General features: G+C 43.6%; 2 protein-coding genes across 2 annotated transcripts in view; both read right to left on the minus strand.

Annotated features, from left to right (window-relative positions):
• The window catches only part of LOC143961567 (toll-like receptor 13), a 152,466-nt gene that overhangs the window by 43,549 nt on the left and 88,482 nt on the right, over nucleotides 1-20,435 (minus strand). The window lies entirely within an intron of this gene.
• LOC143961565 (uncharacterized) overlaps nucleotides 7,959-20,435 on the minus strand; it is an 82,468-nt gene continuing 69,991 nt past the window's right edge. Inside the window, exon 14 of the mRNA XM_077470873.1 lies at nucleotides 7,959-12,657. Coding sequence (XP_077326999.1) covers nucleotides 11,696-12,657 — 962 coding nt within the window. The 3' untranslated portion in view covers nucleotides 7,959-11,695. The remainder of the gene's footprint in view (nucleotides 12,658-20,435) is intronic.

The following is a 20,435-nucleotide window of genomic DNA, read 5'->3' on the forward strand; positions in this document are numbered from 1 at the left end:
CTGGTGAACACCTGCTGGCTCTTAGACTCCACGCCCCAGGGAATCTTACGCTCTAACCCTGGTGGGACCTTTCTCCCGTCCGCAGCAGTCAGCCGTAGGGTCCACAACCTTGCGGTGCACTCCTGATCCCTACGGTGTGCATCTGTCACCTCGCCTCAAGGTGACCTGACAGGAAGGAAGTCATGAAGGAACTTGGTTCCTCTATGACTTCCTGCTGTCACTAGGGATGTAGCTGTCCGATTGGACATAGGTGCCCCCACCTGACCTTGGTGGACATCTTGGGTCTTTAAAGTGAGAAAACAAAACAAACCCCTAGGATCAGACTTTAACAAAAATTTATAAAAAAAAAAAAAATCTATGATTTATTATACATGGCCAGTTCATGTAAATTATTGTTGTCATATTTTTGAAATATGCTTTATTTTTCTATCGAGAAAGAGAGGCCTGTTTTACCCTCTGTTATCCTTCTGTGTGTCCTGAGGAAACAAATTTGTGAAACGCAAAGGGGCTCACTTTTCCATCGCTACGCAACCATAATTTACATGAACTGGCCATGATGGACCGAATTCTGTTCAGATGTGCATATATGTTTTTAATCAGGGGTCAAGTCCTGGGGAAAAAAAGTGTGGGAACTCCCACCCAAAATCCACTCCCCCACCAACAAAAAATGATACGCTCATATGCACGAACACTTCAAGTGGTATTTTCCATCCAATTTTCATATTGTGTGTATAAAGCTTAACTGTTGGTACATAAAAAGAAAAAAAACAATCCTCAATAAACATAAAAGCAGTAATTCTCTGAATAATCAGCATTCATTTGATTGTGCTTCCATGCAAATGTGAGCATCATGTTCTGATCTTTATTGGGGAATTTTATTTTGTATATAGAGTGTTTATGTGGGGAATTTACACTTTTCATTGAACAGAGTTTGGATAACACAGGGTTAAACGGAAAGGTCATAAATTAACTGCACATTATCTGGATGGAATGCTTGGGGAGATAGTGATGTGTTCCTGCTTAGGAGATGTATGTTAGCTTGGAGGGCTGCAAACTCCGCAGGGCTCCAACACACACTCGCTGCTATTCCAACCCTTCACAGATTTCCACATAAACTTCCCTCCTGGCATTAAACTTTGCCGGGTATTGTGCTCAGCTTACCACCCCAAACTGATGTTCCTCCCTCAGCTCACCTCTCTCCCTGCATGTCCTGTGGGAAGAATAGCTGTGCTCCTCCTCAGGGTTCTCTCATTATATGGCACTGAAGATAGAGCAGGGGGGGAATTCAGCGGGACACACAGAGCAAGTATGCAGGAGAGGGGGGAGGATGAGGAGACAGAAAATCAGGAGGGGGCTAGGGTTGCCACCTTTTCTTCAAGCCAAACCCGAACACTTTTCTGGCGCGCTGCATTTTTCTTTCTAGTTATCACTATATAGACAATAGGATTGTAAAAGACCTTGGATACCTTTAGGTGGCTTAAAGAGTAGTAACATAGTGTGCTGTGTACGCCATGGTGAACAGAGGGTGTAGCCACATTGCATTAACTGTGGAAGGGGCCTAAATTAAACCCACCCTACCTACAACAACCCTTACGATCCACTGCACCCTTCCACTGACATTTCAAAGTAGCCCATCCAACCTATAACCCACACTATCAAAACCACACCAAAGTGGCCCATTCTGTCTCAACACTACTACTAATCAGTCCATCATATCTAAGGCACCCCAAAGTGCACCCCAGTGGGATGGAAAGGGGGGCAGTGGGATGGACAGGGGGGCAGTGGGATGGACAGGGGGACAGTGGGATGGACAGGGGGACAGTGGGGTGGACAGGGGGACAGTGGGATGGACAGGGGGACAGTGGGATGGACAGGGGGACAGTGGGATGGACAGGGGGACAGTGGGGTGGACAGGGGGACAGTGGGGTGGACAGGGGGACAATGGGCTGGACAGAGGGACAGTGGGATGGACAGGGGACAGTGGGTTTAACAGGGGGCAGTGGGATGGACAGGGGGCAGTGGGATGTACAGGGGGACAGTGGGATGTACAGGGGGCAGTGGGATGTACAGGGGGACAGTGGGATGTACAGGGGGACAGTGGGATGTACAGGGGGACAGTGGGATGTACAGGGGGACAGTGGGATGTACAGGGGGACAGTGGGATGGACAGTGGGACAGTGGGATGGACAGTGGGATGGACAGGGGGACAGTGGGATGGACAGGAGGACAGTGGGATGGACAGAGGGACAGTGGGATGGACAGAGGGACCATGGGATGGATAGGGGGACAGTGGTGCTCAGTGATGGACTGTATGTGCCTCTCTCCTGCTGTCCCGTTCTGTAAGCTGTGGACTGCTCCCTGTGCACTGGCTGCTCCTTCTGCTGGGCTCCTGCAAGAGCGCTGCATTGACGGGGACGAGGGGGTCAGGGCGGCCGCTGCTTTGCTCTGCATGCAGAGAGGGACTGAGGGAGCCAGAATTAGGGGGCGGAGCAGAGGTGGACTGAGCATCGGCATTCGGTAAGAGTCATTGGTTGCTAGGACACTGGTCATAGCTGCCAATGACTTCAAAGTAGATAATGCGGGAAGGAGGGGGGGCGGCAGGCGCCGGGCGGGAGAGAAGAAAGTTGGCCACAGAGCCGCCCGGGTTTCCAGGGAACAGAAACCCAGGCACAAGTTGCCAGACCCATACTGTCCGGGTCAATATCGTACGGGTGGCAACCCTAGGAGGGGCCGGCAGGGAGGAGCGCATCACGAGAGGTCTGACTAAATACAATCTCTTAGCAGCAGGGACCTGATCTACTCGTCAGCTAGCTGTGATTGACAGGTAGATCGAAGAGGAAGCTGTCATGGGGCCCCCTACTGGCAATGCCTGAATGGTCAGTCCACCCCTGGTGTGCGGCACTTACTATTGCGAGCTGTGTCGGCGGCTGCTGGTGTAGCACCTGCCACACAGCTCGCATACCGTAATTCAAATTCTTGCAGGACGCGGCTGCTAATGGGAACTGAGTTCCCGTTGTGGAAAAAGTACAGGAACCCCGTTCTCCATGCGTTCCCGCAGGACTTAAACCCTGTTTTTAATTGTGTTTACGCATGTGTAAAAAGTTTTCTTTGTATAATAAAATATCGATTTTTTTTTTTTTTTTTTTATAAATTATTGTTGTCCAATTTGCCTTTAAAGTCCGATCTTAGGGGTTTGTATTGTTTTCTAACTAGAAGTGTACGGATGTGGCAATGGAGTAATTTCAGTAACTTTATATTGTTTTAACCACTGGCCAAAGACCAGAACAATTAATTAAAGAAATGTCAAAATTTTTTTTTTAAAACAAGTAAATATGATATCCTTTTATATCCATTTACTAATGTTAGCAGCATAAGGATTAAAAATAAGCAATGATGAATGGGAGAGTCAAGGTACACTTTAAGACTCTGGCACCCTGGTTTGGCGCTCTTTGTGCGAGTGGCTAGTGTAGGCTCCGCCCAGCAGGGAAATCACATGGCGGCAGGAAAAGGTTCCTGAGGAGTAAGGAAAGTATCTCCACTTGTTTGGGTGCGGACTAGCCAGGCCGCATTTCCGCACCTCGCTGTAGAAGCTGTCGGCATCATTTCAAGATCTCGATCCTCTGCTACTGGTTGTAAGTGGCTCTGGTCAGCTGTGCTACTTTCAGCACTTTTTTAACCACTTAAGGACCGCCTCCTGCACATACGTCAGCAGAATGGCACGGCTGGGCAAAAGCACGTACCTGTATATTGCTTTTTAAGTGCCCAGCCGTAGGTCCTGAGCTCTATGACTGTGGCCGCAGGACCACCGGACCCGATCGCCGCTGGTGTCCCGCGATCAGGTCACAGAGCTGAAGAATGAGGAGAGGTCTGTGTAAACAAACCTCTCCCCGTGCTTCCTACTGTGGCTGTCACCGATCGTCTATTCCTTTTTATAGGGAAAGACGATCAGTGACATCACATGCCAGGCCACGCCCCCTACAATAGAAAAAAAACACATAACGTCATACATAACACTACACTGCCCCTAGTGGTTAACTCCTTCACTGCCAGTGTCATTTACACAGGAATCAGTGCATTTAAATAGCACTGATTGCTGTATAAATGACAATGGTCCCAAAAATGTGTCAAAAATGTCTGATGTGTCCGTCATAATGTCGCAGTCACAATAAAAAACTCTGATCGCCGCCATTACTAGTAAAAACTAGTTGTTTATAGCACAAAAAATAAAAACCATAGAGGTTGATCAAATACCAACAAGAGAAACCTCTATTTGTGGGAAAAAAAGGACACCAATTTTGTTTGGGAGCCACATCTCATGACCGCGCAATTGTCAGTTAAAGCGACGCAGTGCCGAATCGCAAAAAGGGGCTTGGTCCTTTGGCTGCAAATTGGTCCAGGGCGTAAGTGGTTAATAAAGACTGCCATCACCAAGAATTCATAACTATTGCAAGAAACTCATGGTGTCCATAGAGGCAGGGCTAGATTAGCTCTCTCCTAAACCATGGAGGTCATCAAAGCCCACTGGAAATGTCAATGATTACTGAAACATCATTCTGAGATGTTATATTGTGCTACAGAGGTTTGTTGCTGAAATACAGGTTAGGGTTTGTGGCTTGGCTTGTTCCACCACATATTGGACTTGCCTGTCAGCAGGAACCTATGGCTGGCCACACTTTTTTTTTTAAGCAATTTTGAATCTTCACAGCTGCCAAGTAGACTCTAGTGAGGAAATGGTTGTCTGAAAGTACAACCATTACACAAAGGAAATAGAATAAAACAAGTATTTTCTTTTATTTTTTCTTAAATATGTGTCACTTTACTATTAAAATTAAGGAAAATATTACTCCAGCAGGCTCATGTCTCCGTCCCTTCCACCCCTTCCCCTTTGAATAACCCCATGTTTTCTCCCGGCTTGGAACAACCACATGTCTTTTCATGGTGGCCAGCCCATGGGTTCTCTCAGGTCCGACATTTTCTCGCACCTTTCCCTCATTGCCTTCCCTCCAAGAGACCCACGATGTTGGATTGGTCGAATTATTTCACTACCTCCAATTGCGACACTTGATAATCTCTCTCCGACACCATGACACTTTCCCATACCAGAAGACAGCCTTGGAGCATACCTACCTGCACTCTCCAGGAGCCTCTGGTACAATATCTTTAATATACTCTTCCCTCAATTCTAGTGGTACCCCAGCTTCTCTATCCTATGTCCTCAAGTGGGAGCGAGCTTTATAACCCCATTGGATTGACATATTGGAGAAAAGCCTGGTCCATTATTGCAAAGTGCTCCTTTAATACGGCCATATTGGAGGCAGCCTATATGGTCCTCCATTGGTATTGGGTCGCAGCCCATATTGCCAAATCAAACCCATCTTACAGTGATAGATGTTTCTGGGGATGTGGTCAACGACGAGATAAACTCCATATCTGGTGGTCCTGCCCCCGCCTAGTGGGATTTGGTCGAGGGTATTTGGACTTCTATTCATCCTCTTCCATGTATCTTCCTGCAAAGACGCTAAATTAGCTCTGCTCCATTGCCCAATCCCTGGCATGGGGGTACCTTCTTCCCATTCTTCGCTCTTCTCCCCCCTTCTTTTTTTCTTCTGTGACTCCCCCTACCTTTACCTGACCCCTTCCCCCTCCAACCACATCCCCCCTCCCTTTTTTTTCTTTTTTTTTTTCTTCTCGTTCATGTATGCTTGGTTTATGTTTCATTTCTCCCAATCTGTGTGGGTTGCTCCACAGCCCAGCCCCTGAGCCCTTTGACTCAGGCATCCTGTGTTGACCCCCAGGCCTGGTAAGACGGTAACTGTTGTCCGACAGTTTATACCTTAAAATGTATTCTATATGATTATTTTTAGGTTGTACTATGTTATGCCTTTTATTCATATCCCCTGCACAGGATTATTACAGCAGTATTTTGCTTTCATGTCTTAATCAAAATATTGTACCAGAAAATGTAGGAAAATATAACATCAGTATGTTAAAAAACTCAATATTAATCAAACAATAAATAAAAGTTTTAGAGGTACCAAAAAGTCCAAAAGTCATCATGGGAGTGAACATGAGTCATCACTGAGTCATCATGGAGTGAAAAAAGCAAAAGTATATTTATTGAGCACCAAGTAGCATGTTTCAATTCTAACTGCCACTTCATCAGGTGAATGTTGCGGTGACAAGTTCTACGATAAAGCATAAAATATGCAAAGAGCATGTGAAAAAAAAAGTATTTTTCTAAATATTTTTTTTTTTTTAAATGTACAGTATGTAACTCATAACTATTAAGAGAAACCAATATCTAAAATCAGCAAGCTAAAAAAAAAAATCTTTATCATTTAAAGAATTACATGTTTGTTAAAAAAAAAAAGGTTTAGAAGTGCCAAAAAGTACAAAATGTATGTAGATGGAAGTGTTGGCAGATGAGTCATCACAGAGTTGTTAGTGAACAAAACAACACCATATTTACTATACTAAGTCGTCGAGAAGTCTTTTCTTACCACTTCCTGTAAGTACCATTCATATATACTCTCTGGATATTTTCTTTTGTAATTTTTCTCTATTATATATACCCTATCTAAAGGGTCAATATCTGATTATTGACTTGGTTTATTTTTAGATACTGTATTGAACACGCTTATGGTGGGATTTTGTAGCCCCTTTCCGATGTGTGTGTTTTATATTCAAATACCTATACATGACTACTATATACCAGATGAGAGCTAAGTTTAAGGCTCATGTCTCCGTCCCTTCCACTCCTTCCCACTTTGAATAACCCCATGTTTTCTCCTTGCTTGGAACAACCACATGTCTTTTCATGGTGGCCCGCCCATGGGTTCTCTCAGGTTCGACATTTTCTCGCACCTTTCCCTCATTGCCTTCCCTCCAAGAGACTCACGATGCGCCATCGGTCAAATTATTTTACTACCTCCAATTGCGACACTTGATAATCTCTCTTCGACACCATGACACTTTCCCATACCAGAAGACAGCCTTGGAGCATACCTGCCTGCACTCTCCAGGAGTCTCTGGTACAATATCTTTAATATACTCTTCCCTCAATTCTAGTGGTACCCCAGCTTCTCTATCCAATGTCCTCAAGTGGAATTGAGCTCTATAACCCCATTGAATTGGCAGATTGGAGAAAAGCCTGGTCCATTATTGCAAAGTGCTCCTTTAATATGGCCATATTGGAGGCAGCCTATAAGGTCCTCCATTGGTATTGGGTCGCAGCCCATATTGCCAAATCAAACCCATCTTACAGTGATATATGTTTCTGGGGATGTGGTCAACGAGGAGATAAACTCCATATCTGGTGGTCGTGCCCCCGCCTAGTGGGATTTGTGAGGGTATTTGGACTTCTATTCATCCTCTTCCATGTATCTACCTGCAAAGACTCTAAATTATCTCTGCTCCATTGCCCGATCCCCGGCCTGGGGGTACCTTCTCCCCATTCTTCGCTATTCTCCCCCCTTCTTTTTTTCTTCTGTGACTCCCCCTACCTTTACCTGACCCCTTTCCCCTCCAACCACATCCCCCCTCCCTTTTTTTTCTTCTCGTTCATGTATGCTTGGTTTATGTTTAATTTCTCCCAATCTTTGTGGGTTGCTCCACAGCCTAGCCCCTGAGCCCTTTGACTCAGGCACCCTGTGTTGACCCCCGGGCCTGGTCAGATGGTAACTGTTGTCTGACAGTTTATACCTTAAAATGTATTCTATATGATTATTTTTAGGTTGTACTATGTTATGCCTTTTATTCATATCCCCTGCATGGGATTATTACAGCAGTATTTTGTTTTCATGTCTTAATAAAAATATTGTACCAGAAAATTTAGGAAAATATAACATCAGTATGTTAAAAAACTCAATATCAACCAAACAATAAAAAAAAAGCTTTAGAAGTACCAAAAAGTCCAAAAGTCATCATGGGAGTGAACATGAGTCATCACTGAGTCATAATTGAGTGAACAAAGCAACAGTTTATTTATTGAGCAGTAGGTAACATGTTTCAATTCTAACTGCCATTTCATCAGGTGAATTTTGCGGTGACAGGTTCTACAGTAAAGCATAAAATATGCAAAGGGCATGTGAAAAAAAAGTATTTTTCTATATATATATTTTTTTAACTATACAGTATGTTACTCATAACTATTAAGAGAACCCAATATCTAAAATCAGAAAAGCTAAAAAAAAATTAAAATCTTTATCATTTTAAGAATTAAATGTTTGTTAAGAAAAAAAGGTTTAGAAGTGCCAAAAAGTACAAAATGTATGTATATGGAAGTGTTGGCAGATGAGTCATCACAGAGTTGTTAGTGAATAAAACAACACCATATTTACTATACTAAGTCGTCGAGAAGTCTTTTCTTACCACTTCCTGTAAGTACCATTCATATATACTCTCTGGATATTTTCTTTTGTAATTTTTCTCTATTATATATACCCTATCTAAAGGGTCAATATCTGATTATTGACTTGGTTTATTTTTAGATACTGCATTGAACACGCTTATGGTGGGATTTTGTGGCCACTTTCCGATGTGTGTGTTTTATATTAAAATACCTATACATGACTACTATATACCAGATGAGAGCTAAGTCTAACACACATCGGTCTTTGAATTGGGGGGACCTTTATAGTAGCACCCTAATCTATAACGCATATGCTTGTTGTTTTTTGTTTTATTTAGTGGTATCTACTATAGACCACATGTTATACGTGTATGCTACTACCATAGACACACATATGCAATTTAGTTTTTTCGGTTGTCTGTCAGTTTGGTCAAGTTCTCCCACACCGTGAGCCACAAGTTTACCAGGCAAGCATACACGCTGTTATGTCAATATGAAACTCGTCTTTGGGTATATGTACTCCTCCTGGAGAAATGTTGTAACAATCATAATTCATACTTATATAGATATATACTACATTAAATACTTATACGTGTACTCTCTTGTTTTTTAAATATATCAGCACCTACCCAGTATCTGTCCTGAGGAAGCTAATATTTTAGTGAAATGTGTCAACAAGCAAGTTTTTGGAGGCATTACTGGATCAGAAATCTTTCTTTTACCTTGATACACTATTAAATGAATCTTTGTACCATAGGTCAAGTCATCTATAACTGCATTATTGGATAACTGGTAACTGTGTCTCTACAGGGTGTTGTTTGTATGTTGTTTATATGTTTTTTAATTATGTTTTAATAAAATGTATACTTTTTTACTGATACTCTCTCTCATTGTGTACCCACAAAGGCCACTCATTTTTTGACTTGATCAATCTCCTTGAATATATATTTTGGATGTTGGCATGGTGAGGGTCATCCCTACTCATGAAGAAAAGAAGAAAGCCGTTAACCGGCTTCTGTTAGAGGGACATCGGTCCCCTTAGTGCCCACCAGTGCTGCTAATCAGTGCCCTCCAATGCCGCTAATCCATGCCCTCCAGTGCTGCTAATCAATGCCCACCATTGCCATCTATCAGTGTTCATCAGTACTGCCAATCAGTGCCCACTAGTGCTACCTATCAGTAGACATGGGCGCTGTCAATAAATTTGTTTTGTTTCGTTCCATTTCGTACGAAAAATTGTATTTTGTAATTCGTGTGTGAAATTCAATTCGGATTCATACGAATTTTCGTTAGACCCGTAAACTTTTCGTTAAAATAACGAAAGTTCGTTATGATGAATTTATCATTATGAGGGTCTCCATCCATCCCTGTGCTGCGCTGGCTTCCTGTGTTTTTAACCCTTTAAAGTCCACATTTTTCAATGAGTTAGCATGACTCAAAATGTGCTCTACCAAACGGTAGAGAAGAACGTTAAAGAGTTAACCTTTAGTTTCGTAAACTTTTTTGTAAAAATAACAAAAGTTCCTTATGGTGAATTTATCATTATGAGGGGTTCCCACCATCCCTGTGCTGTGCTGACTTCCTGGGTTTTTAACTTTTAGATGTATTAACTTTTCGTAACAATTACGAATGTTCGTCATGATGAATATATCATTATGAGGGGTTCCCACCATCCCTGTGCTGAGTTCCCGGGTCTGAGCGTACACCCGCTGTACCCATAATGAGGAGCTCCCACCATCCCCGTGCTGTGCAGTGCTGACTTCCACTGATCGGTGAACAAAAGACCAGTCACAATTCTGTTAATTTGGATCCGAAATTCCGAAATTTGTTAACAAAATTTTGTATTTCGTATAAAATTTGTAAGCATAGAAAGGGTTCCCACCATCCCTGTGCTGACTTTTTTTGACAATTACCAATTTTCGTTATGAATTTGGATCCGAAATTCGTAAACGAAATTTCGTATTTTGTACGGAATTCGTATGCATAAAAATTAGTATTTCGGATTCGTACGAATTTCTGCAAATTCGTATACATTTTCGATTCGTACGAAACGAATCACACATGTCTACCTATCAGTGTCCATCAGCACTGCCAATCACTGCCTCATCATCAGTGTTATTTATTAGTGCTGCCTATCAGTGCCCATCAGGGCCGCCTATCAATGCCATCTATCAGTGCAGCCTACCAGTGCCCATCAGTGAAGCCTTGTCACTGTGCATCGGCGAAGGAGAAAAATTACCTGTTTCCAAAATTTTATAATAAACTATTGAAAATTGAGTACTGTCCGTGATACTTTGTTTTATTTATTTGCACTAGCATACAATTTTTCAGGACAAGCTTTCGGGGTATGTCCCCTTCGTCAAGGTCCAAGCAGGACCTTGAAGACCAGGAAGCTTTCGGGGTATGTCCCCTTCGTCAAGGTCCAAGCAGGACCTTGAAGACCAGGAAGCTTTCGGGGTATGTCCCCTTCATCAAGGTCCAAGCAGGACCTTGAAGACCAGGAAGCTTTCGGGGTATGTCCCCTTCGTCAAGGTCCAAGCAGGACCTTGAAGACCAGGAAGCTTTCGGGGTATGTCCCCTTCGTCAAGGTCCAAGCAGGACCTCGAAGACCAGGAAGCTTTCGGGGTATGTCACCTTCGTCAAGGTCCAAGCAGGACCTTGAAGACCAGGAAGCTTTCGGGGTACGTCCACTTCGTCAAGGTCCAAGCAGGACCTTGAAGACCAGGAAGCTTTCGGGGGACGTCCCCTTCGTCAAGGTCCAAGCAGGACCTTGAAGACCAGGAAGCTTTCAGGGTACGTCCCTTTCTTCAAGGTCCAAGCAGGACCTTGAAGACCAGGAAGCTTTCGGGGTACGTCCCCTTCTTAAAGGGCCAAGCAGGACCTTAAGACCAGGAAGCTTTCGGGGTATGTCCCCTTCATCAAGGTCCAAGCAGGACCTTGAAGACCAGGAAGCTTTCGGGGTACGTCCCCATCATCAAGGTCCAAGCAGGACCTTGAAGACCAGGAAGCTTTCGGGGTATGTCCCCTTCGAAAGCTTGTCCTGAAAAATTATATGTTAGTGCAAATAAAAAAAGTATTCACTAATATGGCTACAATCACATCAAGTATAAGTTTTGTTTTTCTTTCTAAAATTTGATCATTTTACATTTATTTAGCCAAAACATAAAACCCAGTGGTGATTAAATACGACCAAAAGAAAGCCCTGTTTGTGTGAAAAAAATGCTAAAAATGTCATATGGGTACGGTGCTGCATGACCGCGCAATTTTCATTCAAAATACGAGAACACTGAAAGCTGAAAATTGGCCTGGGCAGGAAGGGGGTAAAAGTGCCCAGTAAGCTAGTGGTTAAAGAGAGCTTTCGGTTGTCTGTTCATTGTTTATAGGGTTCTGTTTTAACTTTAAAGGAGGGCGATAATGTTTCTTATGACAGAGCAAGCTGTAGACGTATCTCCGACAATCAGAAGATGCTAAATAATAGATAAGAGGATCCAAACAACAGTTTATGCTGCTGATACTGGCAAAGAAGATGTAGGTATAATGCAGAGAGCCTTCCGAATATGCAAACACCTTTACATAGTGGATAAAATAGAGGACATTGGTGGGGCCAAAGCAAAGGACAAACACACTCAGCACAACCACGGATAGACGGATAGCTCGCAATCTCTTATGGGTGCGATCAAATTTGGATCTACTGAGACTGCGGATGGTTCCAATGTAACAGAAAGCTGTAATGAATAATGGTAGGAAAAAGAAAAGTGAGATAAGAGTGGTGAAATAGTAAAAATAATAACCACGATGAACATAAACGTTCTTATTATCATGACACGTTGTGATATTTAGCATACGAACTGATTGTCTATACATTAGAAGGGGCACAGTGCTGGCCAATGAGATGACCCAGATGACACCACACACCAGCCAGGCTCGGGTCACTGTGCGCCAGGGGAGAGACCTCATCGGGTAAACTACGGCCAGGAAACGGTCCACGCTGATACTTGTCATGAGTAGGATGGAGCAGTACATGTTACAGTAATATGCCGCCGTGACAAAGCGACACATTCCTTCTCCGATGAGCCAGTTATTTTCTAAAAATCGGTAGACAATTTGAAAAGGCAGGACGCTAACGAAGAGAACATCTGCAGTGGCGAGGTTCAGCATGTAGACCACTGCCGGCTTCTTGACCTTCATCTTCACCAGGAATATGATAATGGCCATGATATTGAGAGGAAGAGCCATGAGGAACACAACAGTATAAATCAGCGGGGTAAGCATGTTTACCATCCACATTTTTTTTGTAGGTTTCCACACTGGAAGATAAAAACATAATATTTCTATCAATAACTAACAATAACTATGTATCTGCTGTATAAGCAGCTTAGACCCTCTCTCAGAGAGTCTGATATACTCTCGTCACCTAAAAAATAACGTATTTCACATGTAGATAGGCATGCAATCAGGATGTAATCTTTCCCTTCCCCTCCTAATTCTACTTTTTTCTATTCTCTTTCTTATACACGTTCTCTCATTTACCCTTTCCTCCTTATACTCCTCGCCTAATTCCCTCTTCCTTCCCTTACTCCCCCCCTTTTTTTTCTCTCTCCCCCCCCCTTACCTTCTTATCCTCCCTCTCCTCACCTGCCTCAGACCTTATCCTTTCATTCCTTTCTTCTTTTACCCATCTTCTGAAGCTGGTGGCAATCTGCCACTTCGAGGAAATTGTCAGGGCTGGGCTCAGCCCTTCCTTCTTTGAGTTGGCTGCTCAGCTGTTGATGATATCCTGCTCGTCAGTCCTGCTTACTTAAGCCATCCAGTCCAGAGGAGCTCTGCCTTTGCCTTGGTCAACATCACAGAAACTGAGACGCTCTCCTGCGATCCTGTTCAAGACTTGCTTTGCTGACATCCCTTCTGGCTCCAGATCCTGCTTGCTGTTCAGCTACATTGATCCCTGACTTCTGGCTTGGCTGACTATCCGTTCCAGTTACTGAACTTTGGCTATGTCTTGACTATGTTTGTTCTTTTTACTTTTATTATTAAACAAGTGTGATTTACTTAGTCATTTGATTAATAGCAAAAAGATTCTAGTATTCTTTTGTCAGGTTTTATCTATCTATATCAATATTTCGAATGTTCTATTTTGTATCTCTTTTCTATATCTGTATAACTGGCTTCCATGCTTAGATTGCCACCAGTACTACCTGTTAGACATGTGCAATTCCTTTCGGGCAGAATGCAAATACGTACAAATTATTGGTTATTCAGGGATTTGGATGTATCTGAATCTTTGAATGAAATCGTAACAAATATTAATGAATTTCATTGAAATTCGTTAAAATGTGTTTCATTTATTCATTTTCAAATGAATTTGTAAGAGTCCAGGGCTTACTACGCATGCACCAATGGCGCATTGACGCAAGAGGAAATCCGTGCCAACTGAGCATGCGCCAAAGACGCCTCAGGGCGCCAACATGCACCTGCGCAGAAGACTTGATTGAAAATACCCAGGAGGCGCACAGGAAATGACATCAACCTGAGTGAAAAAGGCAGGAAAATCCCCAGGAGGCACACAGGAAGTGACCTCACACTTCCCTATATAAGCCCAGCCCAGACACTGCCAAATTGCTGGATTATCTTCAGTCCCACCTTGTTCCTGTGCTAGTGTGTGATCTGTCTGAACCCGTTGTGACCTGTAAACCTGTTTGACTACTCTTGATTGCTGCTTGCCTTTGAACTTAGGTTTGTACCTTAACCATTCTACTCTTCTTCTTTGCTCCTTTTTTACTCATCTGCCAGATTGGAACCGACCCTGGCTTGGATCTCAACTATTCTTCTTCTGATTAACCCTTTTATGCTTCGTTGCCCAACTGGACTTGACCTCGGCTTGGATCCCGGACTAAAGCTTGCATGGTGCCCCATACCCTTGGCACCCCTGCCACTTGGTGTCCCCACCGAGTCTCTTTCTCCATTTCCAGAGGCTTTAAGGACCTGAGGTGCAATGGAGGCCCCCCCATTACTTTGGTCTCACGTCAGGTACGTGGCCCTCTTGACAGAATTCCAACTTTTTAGAACGACCGATTTGAATTCTGTATGAAACATATCTGGTTGTTAAGCAGGGGGACGGGAAGCTGGCCGGCCATGCCCTTAACAAGCATGAGTCATCATCTGTCAGTGGGCTTCCACGCTGACAGATGAATGTAAAGAAAAGAATGTCAGCAATACAAAAATGTTAATAAAATGTCATGGGGTCCCCCCAGTCCATACCAGGCCCTGGTAAGAAAAAAAACAACAATGGGGGGTCCCCACCAAAATTCATAAGAGACCCTTATATGAGCATGAAGCCTGTTGGGCCAGGAAAGGGGGGTGAGCAAGAAAATGGGGGGGTGGGATCTGGGGGGCCCTTTGTTAAAGGGGGCTTACAAATTCCGATAAGCCCCATGCCCACAGACCCTCACCACCACCGGCCACAGTTGTGGGGATGAGGCCCTTGTCCCCATCAACATGGGGACAAGGTACTTTAGGGCGTGGGTGCAGAGCCCATGTTGAGGGCATTTGGCCTGGTATGGGTTGGGGGGGCACTCGCATGCCCTTTTTTTAAACAAAATGTTGATGTGGGGCTCCGCTAAAATCCATATCAGACCCAAAAGGACCTGGTATGGACTGGGGGGGGGGGGCATGCCATTTTTGTTTTAACATTTTTCTATTGTGGCATTTTCTTTAAATTCATCTGTTAGTGGGGAAGCCCGCTGAGTCATGGTTGTTAAAGACGGTCGGCTTCCCAATCCACTGCTTAATAACCAGCTATTCTTCACCCAAAATTCGAATCAGTTGATTGTTTTTAGACGGGTCCAAATTCTAATCGTTCAGAAAAGTTGGAATTCGTTCCAAAATTAATAAATGAAACAAATTTTAATGAAAACGAAAACAAAATTTTACGAAAATGAGACAAAATAAATTCCGAAACCAAACTAAACAAATTCCATAACGAAACAAATTTAGTAACATAACGAATGAAACAAAACCAATGTTTTCCTTCTGCACATGTCTGTAAACTGTATCTATGCTTTCTGCTTCATAAAAACTTTTACTTTATTAATTTATGTATTTATTTTATTAATTTGGACTTCCTTTCAGTGTTTTATATCATTTTACAGGTACTAAACGGATACTACTTTTCTAGGAATTGCCCTGTTTTAGGTCACATTAGGTATTTTTAATTTTTACTTTTGACCACTAGATGGTGCCAATATTGAATATATTGGTAAGCAATGCTAACATTTTTTTAAATCTTATTTTCTATTTATTACTTTCACTATTTGATTGTTAGCGTGTAAAAGTAATTTCTGATATGGCATTGTTTTATTATTTGGTTTTTGACTGTTGGTTTAGTGTGGCAGAAGGAGTGATGCCTTACTGTGATCTCTTTTGTAGCTTGTATAATGTACCTGTATCAGTCCTCCATTATCCAGTAGCAACGCCCTTTTGTGACGAAACACATTGACCGGAGACTAGCAGTGACGTCACCACGTCCACTCTGCAAATTTTTTTTTTTTTTTTACATGCTTGTCTCTTAACACTGGTTGTGAGTACTTTTCTTTATAATTAAAATGGCAGTGTTTTAAATTACTATGTTATGGAATCTATCTGTGTTTCCTCTATAATGGGTACTGTTTAAGTTAACCGGGCTGAAAAATCCTTAAAATGAGTAATTGATCTGTGATGCATCCTTCATTTCTCTGCTTTATTTAAGCACTGTTATACCTCTTGATTTACAGGGTCTAATTATCTGATAAGCAGTGGAATTGTGTATTGGTGGAGCATTGAAGTAAACACGTTGGACAGAAACATTGCACTTTACCAGTTATTCATCTTTGGTTGGAATCACAAATGTTTCTTTGGACACTGTTCATGTTTATCACAGATTAATTTGTTTATCACTTTTTGGAGTGTTCACTTTTCAGATTCATTCTTTTTTTCAGATTCATTAATGTTTCATGTATTTTCTTCTGTATGGTTTTTGTGCTATTAAGGGATATTTCTTATAGGGGACAGTGCAACGTATTTACATTTGTGGTTGACTTCTATTGAGTGTTTCAATGTACACTCACCGGGCACTTTATTAGGTAGATCTTTTTAATTGCTAGGTAACACAATTTGCTAATCAGTCAATGACATGGCAGCAACTCAGTGCATTTAGGCATCTAGACGTGCTGAAGTTCAAAATGAGCATCAGAATGGGGAAGAAAGGGGATTCAAGTGACTTTAACCACTTTCAGACCGGACCATTTTGCTGGTAAATGACCAGAGGTCTTTTTACACTTTGGCACTGCGCTGCTTTAACTGGTAATTGCGCGGTCATGCAATGTTGTACCCAAACAAAATTTGCGTTCTTTTCTTCCCACAAATAGAGCTTTCTTTTGATGGTATTTGATTGCCTCTGCGATTTTTATTTTTTGCGATATAAACGTAAAAAGACCGCAAATTTTGAAAAAAAATGATATTTTCTACTTTTTGTTATTAGAAAAATCCAATAAACTCAATTTTAGTCATACATTTAGGACAAAATGTATTCAGCCACATGTCTTTGGTAAAAAAAAAGTCAATAATTGTATATTTATTGGTTTGCGCAAAAGTTGTCACATCTACAAACTAAGGTACGTTTTCTGGAATTTACGCAGCTTTTAGTTTACGACTGCCTATCTCATTTCTTGAGGTGCTAAAATGACAGGGCAGTACAAAACCCCCCCAAATGACCCCATTTTGGAAAGTAGACCCCCTAAGGAAATTGATAAGAGGCATGTTGAGCCCATTGAATATTTTATTTTTTTGCCTCAAGCGATTGAATAATGACAAAAAAAAAATTTTTTTTTTTTTTTTACACAAAGTTGTCACTAAATGATATATTGCTCACACATGCTATGGGCGTATGTGAAATGACACCCCAAAATAAATTCTGCTGCTTCTCCTGAGTACGGGGATACCACATATGTGGGACTTTTTGGGAGCCTAGCCGCGTACAGGGCCCCGAAAACCAAGCACCGCCTTCAGGCTTTCTAAGGGCGTAAATTTTTGATTTCACGCCTCACTACCTATTACAGTTTTGAAGGCCATAAAATGCCAAGATGGCACAAAACCCCCACAAATGACCCCATTTTAGAAAGTAGACACCCCAAGCTATTTGCTGAGAGGCATGTTGAGTCCATGGAATATTTTATATTTTGCCACAAGTTGCGGGAAAATTACAAACTTTTTTTTTTTTTTTTTTTTTTTCACAAAGTTGTCACTAAATGATATATTGCTCATGCATGCCATGGGCATATGTGAAATGACACCCCAAAATAAATTCTGCTGCTTCTCCTGAGTACGGGGATACCACATATGTGGGACTTTTTGGGAGCCTAGCCGCGTACGGGGCCCCGAAAACCAAGCACCGCCTTCAGGCTTTCTAAGGGCGTAATTTTTTGAGTTCACTCCTCACTACCTATTACAGTTTTGAAGGCCATAAAATGCCAAGATGGCACAAAACCCCCACAAATGACCCCATTTTAGAAAGTAGACACCCCAAGCTATTTGCTGAGAGGCATGTTGAGTCCATGGAATATTTTATATTTTGCCACAAGTTGCGGGAAAATTACAAACTTTTTTTTTTTTTCACAAAGTTGTCACTAAATGATATATTGCTCACGCATGCCATGGGCATATGTGAAATGACACCCCAAAATAAATTCTGCTGCTTCTCCTGAGTACGGGGATACCACATATGTGGGACTTTTTGGGAGCCTAGCCGCGTACGGGGCCCCAAAAACCAAGCACCGCCTTCAGGCTTTCTAAGGGCGTTACAGTTTTGAAGGCCATAAAATGCCAAGATGGCACAAACCCCCCCCCCCCCAAATGACCCCATTTTAGAAAGTAGACACCCCTAAATTTAGGGGTACACTAGTGAGACTAGGTAATAAATGGCGGGTGCCCTGAAACTATAAAAAAATAACTAACCAACCAGCGTCACCTGTAACAGTTATATGGTGATCACTGGTGAAAGGGTTAACTAGGGGGCAATCAGGGGGCTTTATGCGGTAGTATATGGGGGTCCCTGGCGCTATAAAAAGCTGCGGCGAACCTAAATACCTACCTGCCTAACTAGCGTCACCTGTGACACTAATACAGCGATCAGAAAAACGATCGCTTATTAGGCTGGGTTCACACTGGAGCGATGCGGGAACGCCACGAATGCGCGGCGGGTTCCCGCATCGCATGCCTCCCGGCGGCAGTTCACACTGCCCTATGCGAACTGCTGGGAGTGTCAGTGAAATGTTAATGACACCCCCAGATCAGTTCGCATATCGCAGTGCGATCTGCAAACTTGGATCGCATGGTGTGAACACCCATGCGATCCGATTCTGCTGCGGACCAAAAAAAGGGTCCCGTGCGAGTTTGCGGCGGGTGCGGCGGGTGCGACACGAATTCAGCCATACTATCTGTATAGCTGAACTCGAATCGCACAGAGATCGGATGTGATTTGCACTGCAGTGCGGTGCGAATCACATCCGTTCTCATAAACCGCTGCAATGTGAACCCAGCCTTAGTGACACTGGCGACGGGGGGTGATCACGGGGTTAAACCTTTATTGGGGGGGTTAGGGGGGTACCTTAGAACTAAAGGGGGCTAACCCTAACTGCCCTAACAGTTATTAGTCACAAATGACACCTGCCGGGTGATCAGGGGGTTAAACCTTTATTAGGTAATAAATGGCGGGTGCCCTGAAACTATAAAAAAATAACTAACCAACCAGCGTCACCTGTAACAGTTATATGGTGATCACTGGTGAAAGGGTTAACTAGGGGGCAATCAGGGGGCTTTATGCGGTAGTATATGGGGGTCCCTAGCGCTATAAAAAGCTGCGGCGAACCTAAATACCTACCTGCCTAACTAGCGTCACCTGTGACACTAATACGGCGATCAGAAAAATGATCGCTTATTAGGCTGGGTTCACACTGGAGCGATGCGGAAACGCCGCGAATCCGCGGCGGGTTCCCGCATCGCATGCCTCCCGGCGGCAGTTCACACTGCCCTATGCGAACTGCTGGGAGTGTCAGTGAAATGTTACTGACACCCCCAGATCAGTTCGCATATCGCAGTGCGATCTGCAAACTCGGATCGCATGGTGTGAACACCCATGCGATCCGATTCTGCTGCGGGCCAAAAAAAGGGTCCCGTGCGAATTTGCGGCGGGTGCGGCGGGTGTGGCGGGTGCGGCGGGTGCGGCGAATGGCTGAACTCGAATCGCACAGAGATCGGATGTGATTTGCACTGCAGTGCGGTGCGAATCACATTCGTTCTCATAAACCGCTGCAATGTGAACCCAGCCTTAGTGACACTGGCGACGGGGGGTGATCACGGGGTTAAACCTTTATTGGGGGGGTTAGGGGGGTACATTAGAACTAAAGGGGGCTAACCCTAACTGCCCTAACAGTTATTACAGTCACAAATGACACCAATGCAAAAAAAAAAAAAAAAAAAAAAAAATGATATTGGTGTCACTGTGACTGGGGGGCAGGGGTAATTGGGGGGGTGATCGGGGGGTAAAGGGGGGGTGTGAGTGTGCCTGGCATGTTCTACTGTGTGTGGGATGTGTTGGTGCAACTCACTGATCCGCTCTCCTCCGTGTCGGAACGAAAAATACCGACACGGAGGAGAGAATACATCACTTCCTCTCCTGTGTTTACATTACAGGAGAGGAAGTGATGTCACCGGGGATTTCCATTCGTCGGGAGCGATCGCGAGGGGGTGGCCATGAATGAATGGCCGTCCCCTCGTCCGGGATCGCTCCCGAACGAAAACCGACCGCCGCAGGCACCGGGCGGGGGCCCGATCGGGCCCCCGACCCGCGGGAGGCAAATCACGTACATCTACGTGCTTATGCCTGCCCGTGCCATTCTGCCGACGTACATCGGCGTGAGGCGGTCGGCAAGTGGTTAAAGGTGGCATGGTTGTTGGTGCCAGACGGGCTGGTCTGAGTATTTCAAAAGCTGCCAATCTACTGGGATTTTCACGCACAACCATCTCTCAGGTTTACAGAGAATGGTCCGAAAAA

This window comes from Lithobates pipiens, unplaced genomic scaffold, assembly GCF_037356315.1.
Source record: "Lithobates pipiens isolate NorthernLeopardFrog02 unplaced genomic scaffold, aLitPip1_a1.2 Scaffold_8, whole genome shotgun sequence".
Classification (NCBI taxonomy): domain Eukaryota; kingdom Metazoa; phylum Chordata; class Amphibia; order Anura; family Ranidae; genus Lithobates; species Lithobates pipiens.